We start from the raw sequence: 24,988 nt of genomic DNA on the forward strand, positions 1-24,988 counted from the left end.
TGTGTCCACCTAGAAGCAGAATTCGATAAGATCCATCCTTTAGCTTGGTTTCAGGTAGAAAGGAAGACTGTAACCATTCTAAAGCAATGTCTTTGGATGTGCATCCATTTTTTGAGGTTGTAATAAGCCAGTCGGGGATATTATGGTCTGAAAACCTTGAAGTTTGTGGATTTTTGCCTTTAAAGATAACTAGTGGCCGGATCTCTCCGCAGGCAGATAGAGTCTTAATAATTGTAACCCATTCTCTATATTCTGGAGATTGTTTATAAGTATGACTTTTCCCTGCCTTCCCAAGGACTTGGGAGTTTGTACATACTCCTAGGGCAATCCCATGCTTATCCATATTCCATATATTCTCTGGTTGGTTATTATACTTGGCTTTTATAGCAGAAAAGAAGTTGTAAAAGGCTTGGACTTGCTCTGGCTGTGTATTTTAAATCCAGGAGGCATCTATTCTTCTTCTAATCATAGAGGCAACTTGTGGGTTTCTTTTTATAATTTTAACACCCATTCTTTTCCAAGAGCGGTATTATCTCCAAGCATGTGTAGAATTTAGTGGGCTATTACTTAGACTCAGGTGAAGGAGGGGGGAAATCCTTGTTAATCTTGCTTAATTATCCAATTTACAAGAAATTCTTCTTGTACACGACTTAATCTTTGTTGGTGAGCGTGACTCTTCGCTGGCTTTGATGACCGGCTAGTCTTCGCTGGAGGGTGGATCTGTTGACATGGTAGGCTTTGGCAGCTTCCCGAATTAAAGAAAAAAAATTCCATTTTCATAATCACTAATAGCAAGAGTAATATCATATTCATTGGGAGCCATTTTGGATGGTTGGTAGTGGTGGTGGGAGAAGGAAGGTCGAATTCGACGCGTGGGCACGGTGGCTCGAAGCGGGGGGTGGCTCAGAACTAGGGGTGGATCTAATTTACGGGTCGATTTTGTCCTAAGCCAGGGGAAAGGAAAAGGTGAAACTTGGGGGCCAGCACTATCCTAGCCTTCTGACTGTTGCTGCGCAATACCTCCTAAATTCGTTCACATCGCATGTGTCTTTAATCCACCCATCATGTCATTTTTGTTTCACACTGAGTTCGGAGAAGACTATAAGATAAAATCCATGTGGCTGAGATCCGGAGCTCTCACGTCCAGCTCGCTCGGTCTCATCCTCCTTGTCAACCAACCAATACGCTCACCCGTACGTAATTCTGATATGAATATTTTCTCGTCAGTATCATTATTTTGTACTTTGTAAACTCATCTGGATCCAATTGGTCTACTTGTAGCCTGGTCAATGACGGACTCTAGGTTTCTTGTGAAGCGGGACCTCCTTCATCCGATCATCGGTATTGTTGGTAATTTTCTCTCCGCGTGCCCCTGGGGTTTAATATCTCTTTCACCGTGTTGGCTGGGTTGGCAAGCGGGAGCTTTGTTACTGTTATTATGGCTCATTTGTTTCTTGCTTCTATGCAAGATCCTCCTGTATGGATTTAACCCTGTGTTTGGTGTGCTAGGTTGGATTCATAGCGGGTGACTTCAAGGGCTGTTGTTTCTCCGTACAGCTGTGCGACCTTGGATGAATCGCGATTGGAGATAGGTTCGGCTTCCAAAGTACATGGCAATTCTAAATATATGGCAGTGGAAAGGGAGGATATTTATTTATTATCCCAGTAGCGGAAATCCATTCTGAGCTGGTGCATAAAACTTAACTCGAGTTCTGAAGCATCCTCACTATGACCTAATGTACATTGGACTACCCATTTCATTACCTCCAAAATAATTTACACCTTAAGAAAGAATACATTACGATTTAGCAGCTGTCAAGGTGGCATTGATCATTGCAAGAGTAGGTATAAGACGCTGGACAGGGAATTCCATACGGTCGCGCCTACCAGAAATTAGAATCACAGACAACGCATAGAGTTATCAAATACTAAATGTTACAACACAATCAGGCAGGCCAGAATGCGGTGGAGTCATCGTTTCTGGAAACGTTTCTGTAATTGCTGGGGCAAGAGTAAGTGTAGTAATGGCTGTTGCGGTGATTGCGATCCCTACGAGGAGGGTAATGACAAAGTGCTTAGTACTCACGGAGGTAGAGTCGACCTGTCTTTACCCAAGAGAAAAGATATAAAAGCTCCCCATTGATCTCATAAACTCCACATGTCCTTCTATGTGCATCCATCAGTACTCTCTCAATCTTTTCTTTCCAATATACTAGTTTATTCATTGGTAGAGCAATGTCTGATATTAAGCTTTGTGCTATTTACTAGTGACGCTGCTAGGGTGTCTAGATTTGACCAAGATACTGACTCTTAGACTAAGCTGCCAATGCACTTAATATTAGAAAAAAAGGAACTTAAAGGAGCCCTTCTAGGTGTTATGGTTAGTGGTTAACCAAACACTTTTCAACGCGTTCTTAGCACAATTATTCAAGCTTTTGGTTAGGAACTGTATAATAGTTTGCCATATACAGAGAAATCCAGCCTCGTCAGCGCCTTCGAGCGGGGCACCGTCCGCCCCCAACTGGCCACAGTTCTAAATCTCAGTCTTCCCGATGATTTCCCGAATCATGTCAACCATTTTGTACTATGGTGGAAGTGGACACAGGTGACCATGTTCTCGTGACGGGGTGTGAGTCCATCGACCCCTCCATCCGAACAGACACGAACCACTAACGTCTTCCAGACAACGACCCCAAAAATGCTTCTGGGGAATCACCTGAGACGATCAGCGAGATCAAAATTTGGCTCTACCCGACAGTCTCGGACTCACCTGCTGGTGAATACCGGAGGCACCTGAGCTTCCATGTGCGCGGCTCTGCCGAATGGATCCTTGATACAGGCCAGTACCGGTGGTTCAATAAGGCGATCAGGGCGCGCTTTGGATTAGAGCATCCTGGGCAGTGGGAAGTCAGTTGTGGCTGCTAGTCTCATCAGAAAGCTTCAAGCTCGGAATCAATGGCCGGTGCTGTTCTTTTTCTTTCGCGAGATCATCCTCTCAAACCGTACACCTCGGTCGTTAATGCGAGATTTTGCCTACGAGTTGTTACCCCACAGCTTCCGCTTCAGTCCGATCTCAAGGCATTGATGGACAGAATCCAACAGTGGATGTTGCCCCTCTGAATGAACTGTGGCGCTGCATTTCTTCAGGGAAATGATTAATTTCCCCCACAATCCACGAGCCCTTCCACCGAAAGTTGCTGGTGTTCTTGTACGCCGACTTAAGCTTTTATAACCTATATTGTGTTTAGAACAGGAGAAGAATAGATATACTGATAGTTTTGTTGTAACTGTAATGCATGGTTACTAGGCCTGATTGTATATACTAGGCCTCTGATAATTTGCTATTTAATGGTGACTTAATTCCTATTATTTTCCTGCTTGTGCTATTTTCTACGAATATATGAATAGATATGGATATTTGGAGATGTGTAATCTAGCACCGATGCCAAACTGTCGTGCAAAATAAAGAAGGGGGGAGCCGCTCAGGGAGCGACATTGTGTCAGATAAGGCCAAGCAGTCCTTCTAAGGATCGGGTGATCTTAAGTTATATTAACAAAGGGCATTAAGGAGCTCTCTTAGTCTGAAGCAATAGTAGATTTGTACCAAAGGGTAGGCTATCTTTGTTACTGAATAATACACACTAAGTAAAATCTATTTTGAATGGTAATGACCGCTTGGGGTGGTCTGTGTATATTATGTACACAATTTAGTACACATTCTTATAATTCAATGAGCTAAGGTTGGTGCTCTCTTACAGCATGTAGGACGCTATTCCTACTGTCTTTTATAAGGTGTAGAAATTGCAGGAAGTTATAAAAGTCGATGCTTTTACACACACTCCACTTAACGGCAGTGTATCCACGGATATAGGAAGCAAAGGATAGAAGCTCTTTAACCGAAAGCGAATCAGCACTGTTTCCGTTATGCTATGCAGCAGACTAATATCTGGAATAGTCTGAATGGGAGGATGCACTTGACTAGCACACTATTAATTCATTCAAGGCCGCTGTACTATACCCTCATCCTGCAATCCACTTTCGACTATCATTGGAGAAAGGCCGACTCTCCATGACAATAACCACTGGATACAGGCTAAACTGTACGTCTTCTTATGCAAAATTATCTATGAGAAAATCGAAATTAGACAACACTTGCTAGATTTATACAGGAATCATTACAGAAGCACCTATACAAGTATCCATACAGCAGCCACTGTCCATGACATCTTGCCATCTATGTTCCTTTCTAACAGACCAATCGGCACGACCGATATGCTTCCGCTTCGGTTTTTATCAGTTCTCCATTCCCACCATGGGTTCCAGCTCGTATATCCCCGGGCGGGCCTCTCGCATGGCCGTAGCTAGTTGGGCCTTGAGGAACAGGGTGTAGGTGGCAATCACACCGATGAGTTTCTATCGTGGCGGTTAGTTGAGAACTACCATTTCCTTGGTAGCCTTGGTAGTTCTAGGTATCTGGACATACAAAGGAAGTCATAGTTTTATTGAGATGTAGTACTGAATAGCGCGGAGGAGGTGGTGGAGATAATATTGGACGGGAAGACGACTGGAGGCGATGGGGTTATTAAGATACTAATAGGTTACGCCTGAGGATTCGGCTCCACAGGCCATCTTTCCTAGACTGATGTTATTATTAGCTGGTTTTAGTAGATGTCAGACTATTTATTTCTACCTAAGTACAATACTGCGTAAATATTCCCTGAACGGGTGATTGCACGCAGTCCGAGTCTTGGCGAGTCCAGCTCTATCTATACACGTCGGGCCATGCCAACTATGTGGATGCATCCATCAGTGGGCAGGATTCAATGGATGCAGCAATGTAGAAGTCTACTAAGATAGTATACTAGTAGCTTATGTAGGAAATATATTAGTGGGTGAGTGTTAGATGTGGTATGTTGGAACTTTACAAGAATACAGGGAACTTTAGCGCATACTATGCTCAATTCAGTTCGCCGGACATGCTCTTCTTATATATGTATATATATAGGCAGATATATTTACTTGCTAATTTAGAATATAATCTATACTATTTAACTTATTATATTCAGTAGCTAGACTCCAGGAACACGTTACACAGAGTAAATAATAGCTAAACTATAGAGCTTCAGTATGGACATTTAATCAAAGTCGTAAATGCAAGAAACGGATAGTGCATGGTGCACACATGAACGATATGGCAATTTGACATTTTGAGAACGTGGCTTATGTCCACATACTTGATTCAGTCAGCTGTAATCGGGTTGTGTCAAACTCCATAAGTAATATCTATACGATATACTCTGATCCTATACTGCGGGACTAAAGCGGCTGCTAACGCCACGAGACACTTTAAAAACAATGTCTTGCTCATATTTAGTTGGTGGTGCATGGGGCGCATTCCTCCGGGCTGGACCCGATGCACTAATGGGGATGATCGAGCAGATCTGGAATGTGGAACGCACTTGGCGAGGTGATCTCCTTTATTATTGCTGCGGTGCGTGGTCAAACGATTTCCTACTGTGGCAGTCTGCTGGTGCGCGAGGTGGGAACGCGCTAGGACCGTCTGGTGGTAGTGATTAAGCAGACAGCCAAGACGGCGAGGACTGTTTCTTCATGAGAAATATGGCTCCCATCTCAGGCGCGGCATGTGCGGCGCTCATGGCGATGGCGCTTGAGGATGCCAACCTGGGAAGAATCGAAGCGGTGTCTTTGCCCCGCAGGATTGGGTCAAACCGTCGGCGTTCTGCCGGCCCTTGAGGCGGTTGGGGGGGCCGCGTGAGGACATAGACGATATGTTGCCGGGGCATTAGCATGAGCATGAGTATGGTAGAAATTACATGATGTGCTGCAATGTTACATTGTTAGCATGGCCAACTACATGTACTACGATATGTTCTGCATAGAAAGTATGGAAATAATGAAGCTAGAAATGAGACTTCGAAGTCGTAATGATATCCTATCCATGACGGGAATCTGAATATAGAGGCCAGATATAATCATGGATACCGCCTATCATATATCGCCCCCGTTTAGGTGTACCATCCATTGTTCGCCCATTTAACCTATACTGTCAGCACAAATTTCCAGATGGCTCCGGTCAGACTTACATATGATGGATCAATCTTCTTGAGATCTCCCAGCCCCAGGTTCCCCCCATCGACGGCAATCTCGCGCTTCAGCAGTTGAATCGCCTTGCGCACTCCCTCCACGCCGTACGTATTGGCAAACATGAACGGCCGCCCGATGCCCACAGCGCGCACCCCCAATGCCAACAGTTTGAGCGCGTCCGTGCCGTAGCGCACGCCACCGTCCGCGTAGATCTCGATTTGCTGGAACAGCTCAGGAGCCTCCTGATAGATCTCCAACGCTATCTCCAGCGGCGAGGGACTGCTGTCCAGGTTGCGGCCGCCGTGGTTTGACAGAATCACAGCCGGGGCCTTGTTCTGCACCGCTAGTCGTACGTCCTCGACGGAAGAAATCCCCTTGATCACAATCGGCAGAGACGTCATGGTCTGTAGTTTCTTGTAGAACTCCCAGCTGAAGGAGCTGTAATCGGTATTAGCCGATCCCATACTGTAGCGAACGGCACGTTGTCGATTGCCACCGGCGGCGGAGTCGACGGTGAAAACAAGAGCTTTGCTTCCGAGCTTTTCAGCTTGTGCAAAGACTTCTTGTGTCTCCGTTTCGTTACTGTCCAGATACACCTGCTGGAACATAACCTGCGAGCCATCGGACGGTTTTGCCGCTGCGATCTCATCCATGGACACCGAGGAAAACAGAGATGGGATATACAGGAGATCTTCCTCGTATGCTGCCTTGACCAGGTTTTTCTCGCCTTCGGGATGAGCCAGACCAGCCCGAGCACAGGGACTGATATAGAAGGGTGCGGAGAAATTGTACCCGAGGATAGAAGTCGGCAGCGTCGATTCAACCTGGCTTACGTCAACCATGACGCGAGGTCGGAACCGGTATCGTCCGTAGACTTCAAGGTTGTTGCGGTAGGACCATTCTCCTGCGGCGCCATTGCGGTAGTACGTGTAGGACGAGGCATTCAGGTAGCGTCGAGCGGCCCAGTCGAAGTCCGGTAGACCGACGAGCTTCTCGAGGTCGGGTAGGGTGCCCTGAGGGGTGTCCCCGAGCACGTCGTCGATTCTGCGCCGTTAGTCAGAGGCATGTCAAGGATAGGAGGTGCATACCCGATGTCCGGTTCGTTAAGGAACGGTCGAACGGCCAGGACGGCCGACGCGAAGAGAAGGAGACGCATGCTTTATGACTGGAGGTAAGAACGTAAGTAGTCACAGCGCAAGTAGTAACAGAGATAGTAGTACAGCGAAAGTAGTATAGTGAGAGCGGTATTGCGAAAGCTAGACGCACGTATTTATAGACCGGAGACTTGCATCAGTCTGTTGTCTTCGGCCACGGCATTCCTCCATGCCCAAGCGACGTGTTTTCCCAAAACGGCAGCACCAGCCAAGCCGCAATCTCCTACAGACGAGAAGGAACACTGCCATTGCCAAAAATCGCAGTGACTTGGCGTTGACTGTGTGGTTCGTGCCGAAATCTGATCGAATATCACCAGGACAGACGATGAGACGCGGAAATAGGCCGCGATGCTTGGCAGGGCCGATCCACAGAGCGACTAATTGGTAATCTTCTCGCAAACTCTAGCGCGCATTTATTATCTTCACGTCAGCGCTTGGCTAGTAGGGCTGCGGCCGCCGTTGACGCTAACTGACGCACCAAATGTCCCCCGGAGAGCTGATCCGTGGGAAGCCTACAGTCTAGTTCCCACCGGAACCAATTACGGAACTAAACAGCCACCAGCGAGTCCTCCCCATGCGTCGCAACGGTCTTACTTAGATCGACATCCTCTGACGCTAACCCCAGGATTATGGCTATCTGCTGCAAAATGGCCTGTGTGACCGCCGCTAACACCTCCAATAATGTCTGGTGGTCCAGTATTTGCTGTAAACTTTCCTCTGTTGGCTCGGTCGCCGCGCCGCCGTGGTTTGGCCGATGTCGGCGTCGGCATCCGCAGATGCACAAATCGAGCGTCCAGACCGTGGTATGTCCCCGCTCTCCAAGAGCGTGGCGGTGCCCACCCGATGGCCGTCTGGCTTGGGCTCATATCGGTTGACGCAGCATAGCCCAACAGCCAAGACCGCGCCCAAATGGACGGGTAAAACCCCCAGTTTCTTAACGTCTCCCACACACTCCGGGCGCTCATGTCAGTCCACCATGCCCAGGTAAACGACATGCGTGGGCTCTTCCCCGATGGGTGCGCCACCGCGCAAATGCGTCCTGAAAAGTGCATGCGGCATCGCAATGGGCCAGTGAGGAAGCACCTAGGAGTCAGAGATAGGAGGAAAGCAGGACAAAGAAATCGAGAGGCGATTAATGCTGGAATGTCTCGTGCAAATACCACGTGCCAAGCAGCTTGGGGCGCAGCACATCGCGGAAGTCCTGCGCAATCTAGGGGTTGTAGGAGATGCGTGAGCCTCGAAGGAAAGCACTAATGAATAATTTGATGACAATGGCCGTGGTTGGCGAAATCTGGAGATATAGGTTGTGGTTCTATAAAAGGTAGGCGATATTGGCCACAGCCATAGCCAACGTGGTCTTTTGTCTGTTCCTATTGTAGAGGAAACGAACGATCTTGTGCCTGTTTTTGCTGAAAAAAGTCTGGAGCAAGTAACTGGCCTAGATTACGATCCAAGCTCTGCAGAATGAGATTCAAATTTTAAGACAAGAAAAACAGAAAACCCAACCGATACCAGTCCTTCTTGATCCCGAAAAGTTTACCGGAGCAGCTTTTAAATTAGACACCTGGCTACCTTCGATAAAGGCAAAGACACACGTTGATGGTGAAGCTCTTGGAGATTCAGTGGCACAGTTTTGCTATGTCTATCTGAATCTGGATAGCAAGGTGCAAGCCATGGTTCTCCCACAGCTTAGCCAGGCCGAAGACTCTGCTTCTTGGGACTACAACAATATCCTCGATCAATTATCCCGCGTGTACGACAATCCAAATAAGATCCAGGAGGCTGAAGACAAGCTTTTAGCTATTAAGCAGGATTCCGGTGAACATCTTACTGCTGACATTGCTAAATTCAAGCGAATCCTTTACGAGGCAAGAGGTCAAGATTGGTCAGATGTTACCAAGATATCTGCATTCTGCAAAGGCTTGAATTCAACTATTCGCAACCGTCTGTCACAGCAACTGAATCTGCCACGCACTTATCCAGCATTTATGCATGTTTTTCAACAGTTAGCTCAATCTTCATCTGTTTCCTTTCAACATCCACCCTTAACTACGGCTCATGAACATCGTCAATACCTCCTAAGACTGACTCTACCGATCTGAGCGCGCTAAATATTAATGCAATTTGCGCCTCTACGCCGCGAGCTCTATCAATCTCACCCGCATGCAGAGTACAGTACAGGAAGGAAGGCCGCTGCGTACGCTGCGGATCTCAAGACCACTGGGTAAAGAACTGTCCTCTAAGATCTTACTTTCCCGGGGCCGAACGCAGATATGCTGAACTAGCTGCTTTGAAAATAATGATGATGATGTGCACTCTATTGATTCCGCCTCTTCGTTAAACTCCGCAGACCGCGATATACTGGAAAAAACTGATTGGAGGAAAAGAATCTGATTTTCTATTTACTTTGTTTCTTGCTTTAATCTCTATTCTAAAGACTCGGGACGAGCTTTTTTAACCCGGGGGTTGACCTCGTCACTTGGGTCATGTGATCTGCTGGTTTCCCCGCAACTAATGTTGTTTATGATCCATCCCTTCTTCCTCTCCTCTCCATGTTTGATATTCTCGTTGAAGAGCTACCTAGTTAGCGGGAATAGATCCATTTGTTATATGAAGATCTCCTGGTCTAGATTGAGCCGTGACACTTAGCATAGATTCAGAGCAGCTTAAGTCATTGACTCTTCCGACACGGCTGTGACTAAACACTGGTCGCACATTCGTTCCTTTACTTAGCAATTGCGGTTGCGACTCACTCTTCGCTTTGTACGTGGTTAGACGTCGTTTGAATTCTAGAAGCGACTAAGTTCATCGAGCTTGTGGCCGAGGTTGCTTCGTGACGCGGGCGAATTAGTCGAATGCGAAGATTTGTACCACTGTGAGTGATGATGGCTCTGCTGATACGTATTTGTCTTATTGCAAAAAAGAATTCTCGGATACCGAACACTACCACGGCAACACTTACCTCTTCCTGGCCCAAGCAGCCAGTTTTTTGGGATGCCTACAGGATACTTTCAGAAGCATTTTGAATTATCTTCTTTTCGTCGCTGAGAAGCACTGGGCAACACGTTGACAATGTATAATTATTTTCGATCTTGAAATTTATCCGTGAAATGGAAACCAATAATATCCTAGACTGGTAAATGATGAACAAGAAAGTGTACTAAATAATATTGTTGCATCTTTTAATCTGTTGAGTACTCCATTCCAGTGGGCGAATTATACCCCTTCAATAGTATCATTTCGGATATGAGTCTGTTTATCATGTTGCACCAAAACACAACAAGTGCAGCAAACAGACGCCATACAGTCTCCACAGGGTGAGCCTTTGATGTGGAAGTGCTGTCTGATTTTACTTCTTTGCATCATGACTGGTAGCCAATGGAGCCCACAAGTGTCAAGTAATGAAAATAAACAACACTAGGGATGTATGATCAGTGCCATTTCTGGTATGGAAAGGAGAGAGCATTTCCTCATAATACATCAAAATTGCAGTGGCTTTCATTTTGCTCTCCTTTTAACCGAGAAGCCGTTTTTCCGAAAATACAGCACGGGAAAAGACAGGCACAACGACCTATTGCGAATGTTATATTTGGGACCAAGGTTTCAGCGATAATAAAGGACAAGTTTTTGCGGGATCACAGCATGACCAAAGCGAAAAGCTCCAAGATTAACGGGTCGAGCCATTGGAGGTAGAGGCTGGCATTTTGAATATGTCTTGAGTGGAAAAAGTATGGTTGTAAGATGACTATATCTTAGGAAAAAATGCTAGGAAAGCAGGAGGGTAACTGCAAGGTCTTATAGAAGACACAACAAATGCCCCAAATAATTTAATTATTTTTGCGGCTACAACAAGCTGTATAAATTCCCTGCTTTCGAAATCCATAGCCTGGCATTGCGATAAAATCACTCATTAGAGCCGGTTTGCAAAATACTCGGTGTAAGAGAGATTTACACGCATGGCTGTCATACGCAAGTGGTTGTATAATTGATTCCTTGGAGCTTTTCACAGAATAGGGTTAATCGCCAAGTGTGTCTATAGTGAATAATTTGCATAGTAGTCATATCAGTATTTTGCTACTATATACAATGACACAACATATACCGATCCGCTATTCCGACGTAGAAAATGCACGGAATATTATCCTACAGGCCGGCGTCATTACAATACCGCCTCCGAGATTGAAGATAAGGCGTCATACTTGGAGTGATTTTACCGTTTCGAGTACCTGAATGGGGTGATGGCCTAAATGCTGCACATTTATTGGGCTGGGCAGTCATATGAATTTCGTCTCAAGGTCTCATGAAGAAGAGTGATGGAATAGAAAATTTGGAGAAAAATCAGAATACTGTAGAGATAAAACAGCTACTCGACGTTGCTGTTTCAGTTGAGTACGTTTCTCGTTGCTGGTTTTGACCTTGTCTCTAGTAAATGCGACCGATAATGACAAGCTTTCTGGGGAACGACCTGCGTAGAAAGTAGAACTCGGGATGGTAGTGAAGCTCTATATTTCCTTTAGCACCTGCCATCATTGAGGGCTACCGATGCAAGCCACCAAAGAAATAACTGCGAAAGCTCGTTTGAACGGCAAGATGAAAATCGCTCAAGGAGCTTTTTCAGGGTGTAAATATGAAAGGGGAGTTAAATCTAGGGAGTCGTTGAAAGTCACTTCTGGGAGGGATGTTGAAACATTTAGTTGGAGGTAATTTTAAAGGCTATCACTTCAAGAATCCGTCAGAGAGTATAGTTGAAGTTAATCAATTAAGGCGGTTGCTGAAAAATTAACTCTACATCATCATTTTTGGTAGTCATTGGAGGGTCTAATTGGACGAGTCTGTGAATTAATGTATCTTTAGAATAATTCAGAGAGTTGTAGGAGGGTTGAATTTGGGGGATTTATTGAAGTAATTTTTTTCAGGCATTTTCTGAGGAAGGCCATTTTTAAAGCAATTGGTGAACATTTATTCGTCCTGGAGTGCAAGCATTCAAGGCGAAGTTTCTCCAACTCCATACCGAGGATTCCATTAAACAGATGTTTTGGGCTTCATTTCCTGGCTCTCCTCAACGAACTGCTCTCATCCCACTTTTGTGAATCGCTTGTTATTCTTGATTTATATCGCCGAATTTTACCAACTTTACTCATTGATCCGAGGTCAATTTTTCAGCAAGACAATGCTCCATCTAATACTTCAATCATTGTACGCGAATATATTGCTCAGCTTGGACGTGAAATTATGATTCGGCCACCTAATTCACCAGATCTAAATCCAATTGAGAGCCTCTGGATGCTGTTGAAACAGAAGATCTATCAAATCCGACAAGATCTACTACACATGCCTAACAATAATGATACATTAGAGTTTCTAATCACTACAGTAAAGGAGGCCTGGCAGCGACTTGACCTTAGCATTTTAGAAGATCTATCAGAGAGTATGCCACGTAGGGGGAAGAAAAATCAGTGATCCTAACAAGAAGCCTTGCAACTTTATGTCTGGAGCAGCCCCAGAAAAATGAGTGCCAATACAGGGCTTGGCCACTGCTCTCTTCCCGTCAACTGTTGATAGTTCAAGGTCCAAATACACACCGCCATCATGATCACCGGATCCTGCCTGTGCAAAAGCGTTTAATACGAACTCCGTGGCGACCCCGTCAACACAGCCATGTGCTTCTGCAACAACTGTCGCAAATCGACCGGATCCATCGGCATGGCTAACAGCTGGTACCGCAAAGAGGCAAGTGTAGCGCCCCTGCTCCGTCGAGGAACATCGGATTAACCCTTTTCTCAGGATTTAACAATCACCAAAGGTGCCGATACGCTGCGGACCTACGAAGACCGCGCAACAGACTCTGGCGCGACTGTGGAGCGGTCATTCTGCACTGGATGCGGATCGCCCGTGATCGCAGAGAACAAGATCAAGTTCCCGGGCACGGTGATCGTCACGTATGGCACCATAGAACTCGAGACGGGACAGAAGTGGGAGCCGAACCTGGAGTACTTTTGCAAGCGCAAGGCGGAGTGGTTGGGGACACCGGAGAAGACGGAGAAGTTCCATGAGCTGACATAGTTTGTGTATGCTGTGATGTGTGTACGACTTTTTATATTGGGGATGTATATTTAACGCCATTCGTTTAAGCGAATACAAGCAAAATCAATCCGAAGAAAAATGTCTGGATCCTGCCTACCTATGTGGGCCAGCCATACTAGGCACTCTTGGCCCCCTGTTGTAGCACGAAGCCATTGTTAATCAAAAGGAGGAATTCCAAAGATCGCACACTCTCTACTGTAGGCTTGGGGGCCGGTGCCTACTCCGCATCCAAGTACTGCTCTCTCCTATACCGGAATTTACCAAAGTAAATACTCTTGATCAAAAGCGTCTGGGCCTCTCCTTGAGGGGTCACAATGATAACTATAATTAATCTCTTCTGTCTGCTAGTTCGTAGGTCCTTTTATTCGGATCCGCGCACTCTACTATTCTTCCTCCGTCACAGTCGTTTCCAGCGGCGGTACGCGGGGCCAGTGACCAAGTATCACTAAACGCTGGTATAATAGACTAACCCTTGTGGCACTGTATCCTAAACCCAAATCCACCAACTCCTACGTAGCCCAACATGTATATCGCCGACGAATGGTTAACGCTCGAAAAAGAAGTGCTGGGCAAACGGCCGCTCATCACCGGCTCCGTGGAGCAAGTGCGGGCCGCATACCAGGAGACATCCGAGATGTTGGCCCAGTTATTTCCCAGTCCCGATTCATACAATGTCGTCGATCGTGAGTCGTTCCTGTTTAAACGAATATAGCCTCCACCTACTTGCTGAACACATGATGCGCGACTAGACAAAGAAGTAACGGATTCGGGAATCGCAATCCGCGTCTATACCCCTGAGGAAACTGAACCGGGGACCAGCCTGCCGGTGGGAGTCTTGTACGTTCACTCACTCTCCCCGTTCCTATAATTCAAGTGTGGTTGTTTACAGGATGGATGGGAGCAACAGTGCGCATGGAGGCGGACATGTCGCGGGCGGCGCATGGAGTTCCTCGTTCGAAGACCGTAGGTGATGCGATGCTTGCTTGCTTGAAAAAGGGCAGTCAGCGCTGATTGTGTATAGGAATGTGTCGATATATTGCCTAGCACGCAAACGTCATCATCGCGCAGGTGGACTTCCGGCTTGCGCCCGAGTACCCTATCCCGACGCAGGTCAACGACTGCTTCGACGCCTACAAATGGGTATGGAATATTCCGCAGCTGTCTCAAAGACGTTTGGTCTAATCACACACGCAGTGCTACGTCAATGCGTCCAAGCTTGGAGGGGACCCCAAGCGCTTCTTCTCGATCGGGTCCTCGCTGGGAGGCACCGCGGCCGTGGGGGTCGCCTTGAAGCTCATCGACGAGAACCTGGGCCACATGGTGTCGGGGATTGCTGTCTTATGCCCGGCTCTGCTTCACCCGGAGTGTGTGCCCGATGAATACATAGCTATGTTCAAGTCCTACGAGGAGAACTGGACGTGTGCGCCGTTGCAGGATGGGCAGAGCATGATGCTGTTCTACGGTACGAATCCACCTCACTCTTTGGCAATGAACTCGAACTGACGGAGAGACATGCATAGGCCACAACAACGGCACCATCCAGCGCGCCAACCCATACGCCTTTCCCTGCCTGCATCCTGGGATTCCCCGTCTGCCCCCCGTCTACCAGGCCATCTGCGAAGCCGATCCGGTGCGCGATGACTCGACCGTGTTCAGGCACCAGCTCGATAAATGCGGGTAAGTGGCGCCGTGTCTGCAGGATTTGGCTCGTGCTGACACCTTCAGGATTCGAAACCACTTCCATACGTATCCGGGCATGCCGCATTATTTCTGGCTGTTCCCGCAGCTCCCGAGTTCGGAGATGTTCCATCGGAATGTCGTGGAGGGGGTGAAGTGGGTGCTGAGCCAGATGGAGTGAACGTCTGTTCTCGTAGATAATGGTCTGTCTCAATGCAAGCTCTTGTTTTTTCGCCACAGAGATGAGGAGTACGCGGGGCCCGGACGGAGTATGGAAAGCGGTGGAACAAACGATCGCCTGGAGTCCTTCTTGGCGGGAGCTGGAGATACATCATACACCTTGCCTGGTAGCCATTCGAACCTCCTTCCTCCTCCTGTCCAGCTCTATCACCATGGACCGGCTTCTCGTAGCCGTCGTCACCGGCGCCGTAAGTCTCTTCCTCGCGTCGCAGGCTGCTGCTCACCCTTCCCGCAGAACCGCGGCATCGGGCGTGCCATCTGCGCTGCGCTCGTCCAGCAGCTCCCAGGCCCCTTGATTCTCTACACGGCCTCTCGAGCCGGAACTCCCGTCGACCTGAATCATGCCCAGCCTCTCTCTGCCTCCGTGCAGGTTCACCCGGCCCAGCTGTCCCTGACCGACCAGGCCAGCATTTCCGCGCTCAGCAGCATGGTAGCCAACACGCACAAGGGCTGTGACCTGCTCATTAACAGCGCAGGGCTCTACTATTTCCAGGAGCAAATCACCGCCGCTCAGCGCAGGGAGACCCTCGACGTGAACTATCGCGGCACTCTCAACGTACACTTCTGTTTTGCTTTTCCCAGCATCACACCACCCACTAACATCTCATCCAGCTCTGCAAGGTCTTCCTCCCGATCATGCGCCCGAACGGCCGCATCGTCAACCTCTCGTCGCAGTCCGGCCAGCTCAAATACTTCCATCCGTCCCTGCAAGCGCGGTTCTTGAACCCCGACCTCATTCTCGCTGACCTGGACGCGCTGGTCGACGAGTACAGCGTACGTTTTATCTCTCCCCTTCTTTTCCTTCTTTCTTCCCTCCTTTATTTCTCTACTGACTGACTGACTGACTGGCTCCCACTAGCACCTGGCAGACCAGCACGCCGCAACCGCCACAGGCTGGCCCCCCATGACCTACTTCACGAGCAAGGCGGCTCTGAACGCCGCAACGCGCATTCTGGCGCGCGACAACCCCCATCTGCTGATTAATAGCTGCTGTCCCGGGTGGGTGGACACGCCGCTGGGTGCGCAGGCGGGGAGGCCGCCCAAGACTGTTGGTTAGTTGATCGTCCTTTTGTTTTCTTGGCCACCCACTCACTATTTGCTAGAGGAAGGGGCGCGGATCCCGCTGCGCCTGGCGATTGGTGATATCGGGGGCGTTAGTGGGCGGTATTGGGCGAATGACTCAGTGGCGGGGACAGGGAGTGGGAGGGTAAAGGATTGGTAGTGCAACTACCTTAGGTATTCATCCTACAAGTCGTAGTAGTGCTATAGGGAGTATATCAGAATTGAAATTAAGTATTAAATGTTTCTCTTGCGAGAATGATCTTAGAGAACCTCTAACTCTAACATTGTAATGACGATCCACATAGTATTCACCCTAGAAACAACCATCCCAGTGACTCCTCCACCTTCCCCCCACAAACACAGACACGCCGGAAAATGCAGACAAGGCACCTCTCTCACGCACCACCTGCCGCAGGCGAGACATTGCATCGTTTATGCTGTGAAACCCACTTAGCAACCCAAAACCTTCCACATCAGGGAAAAAAAAAAAAAAAAAAAAAAAAAAAACTGAAGCCAACTTACCGACATAAAGATCGCGCATACTAAACTTGCCGCCGCGCCAGCATACACACAGACAAAACTTTTTTAAAAAAATAAAATCAGTATCCATTCAACCAGGAAACAAAGAGCAAAGCAAAGCACGGAGTGACGAAGACTTACATATTCTGCCACGCGGACACGATAATCGCCAGCGCCTGTTCGCGCAGCGAGTCCGACAGCGACGCGATCAGCTGGCCGCTTGTTCCGGAGACGACCTGGCGGACCTCGTCTTGCGGGATCTGCGGGAGCAGCGCAAAGAGGTTCTTCTGCGCGATGTTGATGAAGATGGCGCCGCTGATGGACAAGCCGAGCGTCATGCCGCTGAGTTGGGCTGCAGGAGTTGCGTTAGTGTGGAGTTGGTGGGGAAAGAAGAAAAAAGGGGGAAGAGAGAGAAAGAGAGAGAAAGAAAGGAAGGAAAGGAAAGGAAAGCGACGAACCCAGGAGCATGAGAGTCAACCCGTTGGGCGCCTCGGAGGGGGCGACGACGGCCTGGATAACAGCGAAAGCGGCCTGGGTGTACGCGCCAGCACCGATTCCCAGGACGACTTCGAGACCGTACATGACGCCGGAGGGGGTGTGGACGTGGATAATGGTGGCTTTAATTAGGTAGTTAGCATGTAGTCGCCGGGAAAAGTGAGCTCAGGTCGAAACTTACACATCAGCACGGCCGGAATCAGCGCAATGATGCTGCCGCCCAGGTACCAGGGCTTGTAGTAGCCGAGACGCGACATCATGGCGCCGCTCGTCGGGATGGTGGTGATCAGCAGGAAGATGAACGGGAGCAGGCGCACGGCGGATTTAATGGCGTTGTCTCCCTGGGTGAACTGGAAGTAAATAGGGATGTAGTACACGGTGACATAGGACACGGCGCCGACAGCAGCGCACGAGATAAAAAGCAGGACAGGCTCCTTCTGGACACACAAGTGGATGGGGAACATGCGGTTCTCGAAAGACGTCAAGATGTTAAAGCCCTGCTGGATGCCAAAAATAATAAACAGCACGCCGCACACCACAAACAGCACAATAATCTGCCCGCTGTTCCACGCGTACAGGGTGCCGCCGAAGTTGATGGCCATGACCAGCGTGGTGAAGGCGCCGATGCTGAGCACGGCGCCCACCCAGTCAAAGGTCGCCAGCTTCTGGCACCGCGAGACTCCCGGGAGCGGGTCGTTGGACGGGATGACGAACAGGTATGTGGGCAGCAAGATGGCGCCGAACAGCAGGTTGATGTAGAATGCCCACCGCCAGGTATACAGCTCAAAGCCGCCGCCGACGACAGGACCCAAAACCGTCCCGAGACCCCAGACCAGCCCGCTAGAGAAAATAATTGTCAGTCGCGCGATTAAGCGTAACGCGAAGAGCAGACCAGACCAGACTTACGTTAAGCTGAGATACTTGGGCCGCTCCTGGGTCGTGGTGTTCATGGATATCAGGGCCAGCAGGCCAAAGTACATGCCGTTCCCGCCGGCGCCGGCAAACACGCGCCCGACGATCTCGGCGTTCATCGTGGGCGCGCCGCCACAGAGCGCAGAGGCGGCCATGAACACGACGGTGGAGACAATGAACACCCACTTAGCGTCGAAGATCGTGTACAGCTTGCCGAAGGGCAGCACCATGGCCATTCCTCCGATCATGAACCTACAGAGGGGAGCTTGTTAGCCGGCCACCACGACCCCTGAATGCGCGTGCTTTGTTGACGTGGTACGTACCCTACCGACAGCCATGGTAGGTCTTCGACGGCGTTGAAGTTGTTGACGATTTGCTGTTAGGATTGGTTAGTATAAGCTTCTGTCACTGTGGGGAGGGGAATGGAGAGGTAGGGGACGTACAGGAACGATGTTCGCGACGATCGTATTGTCCAGAGAGTACACAAAGATGGCCGTCAAGGTGCTGACCAGAAACAAGAACCACTGCTGCAGTCAGCACTCTCACCCTCGACTCCGAGACCCAAGCAAGTCAGTCAGTCAGCTCACCTTAACGCCCGTGATATGTCGCTTCGCCTGCGAATCCAGCGACGAATCACTCTGGGCGATCTTTTCAGCATCCGACAAGGTAGAGTCAGCCATGGCGACAGACAAAAGGAAGTAAAATCCGTAGGGGAGCCAACTAATGTCTAGGATTGCGACGCCCCTCAGAATGTTATATAGAGTGGCCGGCAACTTAGGGCCGCCGCCATTTGTCAAGCCGGGCCAACTTCGTCCCGCCTCAGCAAACAACCCCCCTCTGGACGCTTTTCCGCCGGACAAGGACCGACTTGGCGACGTGTCCAAAGGGCATATTACTAGTGCAGGGGCCAATGAGCACCCATTTGTTAAGTCGGGCCAATTTGGCCCCGCCTCGGAGGCATTTCTTTGATGGCGCCGTCCAGCGCAGAGGCAAAAGTAACCGATGGTACACCGGTCCGCGCGCTGATTCGCGGTGCTCACTAAGCGAGGGGCTTGCTGGACCTGCAGACGGAAGGCGATCTGCCCGCAAACGGTCCACCTCGGCCCGCACCCGCGATAGAGGGCAGATGCTGGGGGAGAAGGGTCCGAGGGCGCTGGCGTTTATTCACCTCGCTTGGTTGTTGATCAGTAAGCTGGTTTGTCAGGACGTTTGTCTGCAGGGGGCAGTAACGAGAAGTACCCGAGAAGAGATTATTAGTAATAAATGCAGACTATAGGAACTTTGCAGGGAGACAGAACGGCAAAAGTGTATCAGAGAGTAGCCGATCCTGATCTTCAGCACCCTGACCCACGGTGACTAATCGCTGGATTGCGCCCTTGAGCCAGGATTGTATATGCTGTGTCTACGAGCTGTATTATAAAGCCTTTTATTTATCAATTGCTATATCAGTCTCGACCTCAGGGAACGCGACACCTTCGAACCTACGACAGGACTGCTACAATATGTATTAGGGCAGCGTTCAGGCCGGATATTTGCAACTAGCGCCATCTAGTTTAGCATAGATCAATGACTAATCATGGGACATGACATGCGTTTGTTCAGGACATATTTAAACAAGCGGTGTATAAAACACATGGACCCCTGCATTGCTTGACGCCAGGCACCGCAATATATCTCTACCTCTACTCCCGAGTCAAGTGAAACCGCGACCTACTCGAAAACACAACCTGCATCAAGGACTCGACTGTCGTCTTGTCTGGGTCTTCCACGATGAGAACGACCTTGTTCCCCTCCGAGCCCCTTCGAGTGACAGTGTGAGGAATCGTCCCGATTTCCTGTTGCGTTGGTTCAACGCCCATCATTGCTGCGCCGTCCTGGTCAGGAGGGCTAAACAGCACGGGGGTTCTACCCTGCGCAGGTAAAAGGGGAGCAGCCGGGGTAGAGTAAAGGTCCGGTTTACCTCCGTCATGGGTGTAACCATGCGGTGTCGTCTCTGGAATGGCCGCAGGCAGGCCTGGCACCGCGCCGTCGAAGTAGAGGCCCGTGTCGCTGGGCTCCCCCATCGAAGACAGCACCTTGTCCCATGATTCATTTGAGAAGCCAGAGAGCATGTCCCATTGTGAGTCCTGTATTAAAGTGATGTTTTCTGCGCCTTCTGCCGTGTCACCAGTGTCTGTTTGCGTTAGAATCCCCTCCATGGAGCTGCGCGGGTCCCGACGCTCTACGGCTGTGCCGTCATCCTCGTCATCGCTGCTCTGTCCAGACTCATCTGTATCCTCTTCAGAGGACCATGCCGGATTCTGGGAAGACTCTGTGTCAAGAGGTTCAAGTGGAGCTGCGTTCTTCGCCGTGCTCTTCGACTTGGTACGTCGACGCATCAAGATCGTATACCTATCCGCAATTGGTATTAGTTTGCTCTTTCGTACCCCAATTGAACTGATCGCGCACTTGAGCACGAGTGGAATAGTCTTACTGGTTCTTAATTGCATTGCGAGATCGGGCTGGAAAATACTGCACCTGAATTTCCTTCCATCGGCGTCCTTTTATGGCAGCAACTGCCCTGGCCAATATCATGTCTGCCCAAGGTGCACCATCGCTTCGACTGAGCATTTTCAGGTCCTACCTGATATTGCATGGTATTGTTAAACATCTAACGAATCTCTACCAGGACAACTGGCTTATAGATTCATTGCCGACGCACGTACAACGGATTGAAGAATCGTTGGCTAGGTGGCGGATGTGCTCCGAGCAGAACCCCGAGTCTTATTGTTCTTCGAGGTACCCTAGCGGAGTGATTGCCGCAAATGCCCTTTCGTTGTATCGTCAGGCTCATATCCGACTGTGTGGAAACTTCAGGCCTCTCCGAGCGGCCTTGACGACCCGAAATTTGCAGAATATTACTTCGAAGTTGAATGACATCACAGTCAACATATCAAGCTCAGGGACATGTGTGAAAGCCCTTGGTGTGCTATTAAGGCACTCCAGATTTCAGTAGTAATGGGAATGGCCCAAGCAGGATCCATTTCCGGATGGCACTCTAAGTTATTTTTCAATACCTATTCATTGGAATGCTGTGAGTATTTTCATTGCTTCCACCTCCCTTTTCCTTGTCACTCACTCGTCCTCCCCTGCGCTGGTAATAACGAGAATTTACCGAAATTATTCCAAAGGTCATTTTCTAAGCTTTTGGATGAGGGAGCAGTCGAGACGCAATAGATCAGATCGACTTCTGAGGAAAATGACATTTTAAAAGCAATACAAGAAACGCTAGCGAAAATAGACCTAGAGCCAGCTATTGCGTCAAAGCCATATTCGATACAATTGGTCTATGCTTGGTCCCTGATCTTCAAGAACAGCGCTACAATTGGATTGTACGGCATTATTGCGGAGGTTTTGAAAGCTTACGCGGATAACCTAACACAATAACCTTGGAAGCCAAATTTCTTTTCAAGTTCCGGATTTGCATAGACTTATAGACTGTGAAACTTCCTCATGTCTAAGATTTGATATGTGCATTGCTACACTTCTTTAACTAAATGCAGTAACTTGATAGTCCAGTGGCTTCCTACAACTACCTCGAATATATATTTAAATAAACATTTAAACTTCTGTGTGGTATTGCCTTGAATGCGTAGGCGGCTTTGTAGAACCTCACACGACATAGAAATCTACTTGATTCCAAGGTTATCTATTGATTTACATATTTGGAAAATATTGAGAGCAGAACGTGTCAAGCTATTGAGAAGCTAGCTAGGGAGTCCTACTCTTAGCTATGCTTTATACCTAAGAGCGCTCTCCTGCGGTGGTGTTACTCCTAATTATGTGGTTCTCAGGTACTATCGTTCACGGGATGAAATCTTTTATCTTTCTATATAAGTTAACGTTTCCTTGCTACTATAGATACTTGAAACTCATTCAATCGGAGACATCTAAGGAGCGAGCGATAGTCTTATGTATATACATTTACATATATATAAACTAAGAAATTCAATTTTCGAGCACTGGTCGTCAACTGATAGTTCTAGGATTTAACTCCAGGCAAAAACTTGGGCGTGAAATGCCGATGCTGAAAACCTGCTATGACGATTCGAATAGTTCGGGTGCCGTACACTAGAATCAGCTTTACGGCTGCCACTCGGCTTCAACGAACCAAATTGTGCTCTTCGGGGGCTTCCAGGCATTCAGTAACTTAAATCGGGGATCGGCCACTTTGAATAGACCTATCCAGTCATGCAAGCCCTTTCGCCGGTATTGTTCACTGCCTGTCCCAAAAGATCCATGCATCTAATGCTTCGATATTCCATCCATGGGACAGTACCAGCTTCGGGGATCACGCCGTCGTTGACGACAACCTTGGCTCCTTTCTTAAGCACCGGAGTCAAAGCCCGCAAGACCTCGATAGCATACTTTTCAGCAAAGCCATGAAAGACCCAGCGAAAAAAGTAGACATCTGCTACTACGGTCTGTGGTTTCAACAGGTCATGTACTTCAAGCCTAACTCGGGACTTGAGATGTTGAGGCACTGCAGCCTTCGTCTCTTCTGTGATTGTGTGCTCTTGACCCTGAACTACAAAGTTCAGGTTGGGGTATGCCTCCGCAATCGCCATCGGGGCAAAGCCTCCACTGCCGCCACACTGAAAAAGCCAAGATTTAAAAATCAGAAACACATCCCATTGATTCTCAGATGGAAAGTAGGAGGATGGTACTCACGTCAACGACCGTTCCCTCACCAATATCTCCCCATGGATAACTGGTCACGGCGTGCCTTCATACTTTTGCTATATCTGTCGGCGACAATGTCATTGCGAGAAGTGTGATCGAACCAATTGAGATTATGGTTATAGGCCACGTTAATACCAGTCTCATTTAGCTCCCCACTCCCGGACCATCTCCGCAGAGCTTCAACGGTGTAGACAAAGCCAGGCTATATGTCATTATAGAATAGACCTACCCAGGCATCCAAGGTTCCTCCTTGAGAAGAACTCGGGAAGCCCGCTTGTGCGCAACGAATCCAAGTTCCGGCTCACAGAAGAAACGGTTAGTGATAGCGTGGCGGATGATCCGTCGGAAAGTGTACAGTGGTGCGAAAATTCCACTCAATTGATGGCACTTCTCAGCTAGGTCTTCGTAAGATATTAACTAGTGAGTGGGACAGCCTGTGGGACCCTGAAAGTCCAAATGGCATGTAGGGACAATGGATCCATGGCCTGTGAAGCTATATCAGTGATATTTCCTTTTTTCTTTTTGTTTTCCATATAATTGAAAGTTGCCCAAACCTACATCCCAACAAAGGTTTCGAATATGATCCTTTGGACCGCGGGAAAGGGCATAGAGCTCTTTTGACGCTGCAATCAACTCCAGGCGAGCCTCAGAGGCCTCTCTGTCGTGAGCCGAAATTGCATAGTCAGTAGCCCGTCGACATCGAAAGAGGGAGGCTCCAGTCCCTTAAGCCAGGAAATCCGAGATGACTTTTGTCGTCTCCGCGACGACATTGGATAAGACAATCAATCGATTTGGAGATGCCATCTTCATTTTCTTGGGCTGAAATAATAAGGATATTCTCCTTTGTATGTAGCGAATGTAGATAGAAAGGTGATATATTTATTGTCTTGTAGCTCATTGGGGTTTCTAACGACATTTATATTCTAAGATCCAACTGAACCACTTTTCATGTCCTACAGTATGCTGGAATTCTACTTGCATGCCCTTACTCTCCCACTGTATTCCTCCACGATCATACATACACGTTCATAGTATTAAATTTGTATTGTAACAGTTTGTCCCATCTGGTAAATTAGTTCTGAACCCACTCTATTCCTAGAACAGACGGACTTATCACCCGAAGAATTTTCTACCCTTCAAAGCGTGTCCTATCATAGCCATACATGCAACATGCTCGATATTGCATAGATTATCACGTCAAAGTTAAGCCCCTCTACAACAACACTAGACACAAGCTCCTTCCCGCTTGTCGGAGTTTATTCTACCTCCGCATTACCCCACCAGGAGATGCGACTCAGCCAATGACCGGAATTCAAGACCGATGAGTGGATTTATTCATTACTTGAAATTTTAGCAATAGGGCACCTGAAGGAAGGGGCGTGCACCGATAAATGACATGCGTCAGCGGGTAGTCGGTACGGAACGGACCGGCCCGGCGGCTTATTGCTCGGCTTTAGTAGCTTATCACCATGTAATGTATGGATGTATGTACTTTTGTTGCACATGGCGCCTAATCCTCCCCACCACTGACCCCATCTGTTAACGAAGTGGATGGAGAATAATGCCTCGATCTTACCATATTTGGATTACATTGTCTTATCTGGTTGTGTTAAAACCAATCCCGGCGCTCATGCCATCCAGTCCTTGTAACTGGATGACAGGGATAACATCTAAAGTCAATTGCATTTACCGAGGTCAGGTAACGGGATTGAGTTCGGTCAAGGAATAGCTATATAGATACTAGCGGTAATGAAAAATTGGTCTTCGAGCTGAAGTAGGATAACCGAAACGAGACGGCGTTTCTTAAATTTGGTTCTCTTAGAGCGGATTCAACCTCACAAGTAACCGAGGCATGAATGTTACGGTTCAGGCCAGTTAGAATGTATTCAAGTAGTACATCCCTTGAGTCGATTCTAGCTAGACTCCGAAAACGGTCGAAGCTATGCCTGAGGCTGGAAAGTGCGCAACGCGAATCTCATAACAATCTTTGGAAGTATTATAATATTATTAAATTTTCT

General features: G+C 48.3%; 8 protein-coding genes across 8 annotated transcripts; 5 read left to right on the plus strand and 3 right to left on the minus strand.

Moving 5' to 3' along the window:
- Positions 1-2,586: 2,586 nt before the first annotated feature.
- On the plus strand, positions 2,587-2,925 carry ATNIH1004_005730 (uncharacterized protein; the record flags this gene model as incomplete). The annotated part of the gene is made up of 2 exons (XM_033570376.1): positions 2,587-2,629; positions 2,684-2,925. 2 exons carry the CDS (start codon positions 2,587-2,589, stop codon positions 2,923-2,925), a joined length of 285 nt encoding a protein of 94 aa, XP_033426408.1.
- Positions 2,926-6,026: 3,101 nt separating this feature from the next.
- Positions 6,027-7,261, minus strand: ATNIH1004_005731 (uncharacterized protein; the record flags this gene model as incomplete). The annotated part of the gene is made up of 3 exons (XM_033570377.1): positions 6,027-6,059; positions 6,105-7,149; positions 7,194-7,261. 3 exons carry the CDS (start codon positions 7,259-7,261, stop codon positions 6,027-6,029), a joined length of 1,146 nt encoding a protein of 381 aa, XP_033426409.1.
- A 5,656-nt stretch (positions 7,262-12,917) lies between these two features.
- Positions 12,918-13,322, plus strand: ATNIH1004_005732 (GFA family protein; the record flags this gene model as incomplete). Its single annotated transcript, XM_033570378.1, has 2 exons — positions 12,918-12,995; positions 13,044-13,322. The coding sequence occupies 2 exons, from the start codon at positions 12,918-12,920 to the stop codon at positions 13,320-13,322; spliced, it is 357 nt and encodes a 118-aa protein (XP_033426410.1).
- Positions 13,323-13,866: 544 nt separating this feature from the next.
- On the plus strand, positions 13,867-14,211 carry ATNIH1004_005733 (uncharacterized protein; the record flags this gene model as incomplete). Its single annotated transcript, XM_033570379.1, has 2 exons — positions 13,867-14,026; positions 14,093-14,211. 2 exons carry the CDS (start codon positions 13,867-13,869, stop codon positions 14,209-14,211), a joined length of 279 nt encoding a protein of 92 aa, XP_033426411.1.
- A 44-nt stretch (positions 14,212-14,255) lies between these two features.
- On the plus strand, positions 14,256-15,201 carry ATNIH1004_005734 (uncharacterized protein; the record flags this gene model as incomplete). Its single annotated transcript, XM_033570380.1, has 5 exons — positions 14,256-14,306; positions 14,388-14,483; positions 14,538-14,805; positions 14,864-15,020; positions 15,069-15,201. 5 exons carry the CDS (start codon positions 14,256-14,258, stop codon positions 15,199-15,201), a joined length of 705 nt encoding a protein of 234 aa, XP_033426412.1.
- A 211-nt stretch (positions 15,202-15,412) lies between these two features.
- On the plus strand, positions 15,413-16,482 carry ATNIH1004_005735 (uncharacterized protein; the record flags this gene model as incomplete). The annotated part of the gene is made up of 5 exons (XM_033570381.1): positions 15,413-15,448; positions 15,496-15,816; positions 15,873-16,034; positions 16,120-16,312; positions 16,364-16,482. The coding sequence occupies 5 exons, from the start codon at positions 15,413-15,415 to the stop codon at positions 16,480-16,482; spliced, it is 831 nt and encodes a 276-aa protein (XP_033426413.1).
- Positions 16,483-16,717: 235 nt separating this feature from the next.
- ATNIH1004_005736 (uncharacterized protein) lies at positions 16,718-20,858 on the minus strand (the record flags this gene model as incomplete). The annotated part of the gene is made up of 11 exons (XM_033570382.1): positions 16,718-16,759; positions 16,845-16,902; positions 16,983-17,193; positions 17,300-17,458; positions 17,518-18,176; positions 18,243-18,500; positions 18,572-18,624; positions 18,692-18,772; positions 18,836-19,143; positions 19,963-20,639; positions 20,722-20,858. The coding sequence occupies 11 exons, from the start codon at positions 20,856-20,858 to the stop codon at positions 16,718-16,720; spliced, it is 2,643 nt and encodes an 880-aa protein (XP_033426414.1).
- Positions 20,859-22,370: 1,512 nt separating this feature from the next.
- Positions 22,371-23,051, minus strand: ATNIH1004_005737 (uncharacterized protein; the record flags this gene model as incomplete). The annotated part of the gene is made up of 3 exons (XM_033570383.1): positions 22,371-22,510; positions 22,567-22,882; positions 23,022-23,051. 3 exons carry the CDS (start codon positions 23,049-23,051, stop codon positions 22,371-22,373), a joined length of 486 nt encoding a protein of 161 aa, XP_033426415.1.
- Positions 23,052-24,988: the final 1,937 nt, after the last annotated feature.

The sequence above is a fragment of the Aspergillus tanneri genome (genome assembly GCF_003426965.1).
Source record: "Aspergillus tanneri strain NIH1004 chromosome Unknown AapTan_4_pilon_pilon_pilon, whole genome shotgun sequence".
Lineage (NCBI taxonomy): Eukaryota > Fungi > Ascomycota > Eurotiomycetes > Eurotiales > Aspergillaceae > Aspergillus > Aspergillus tanneri.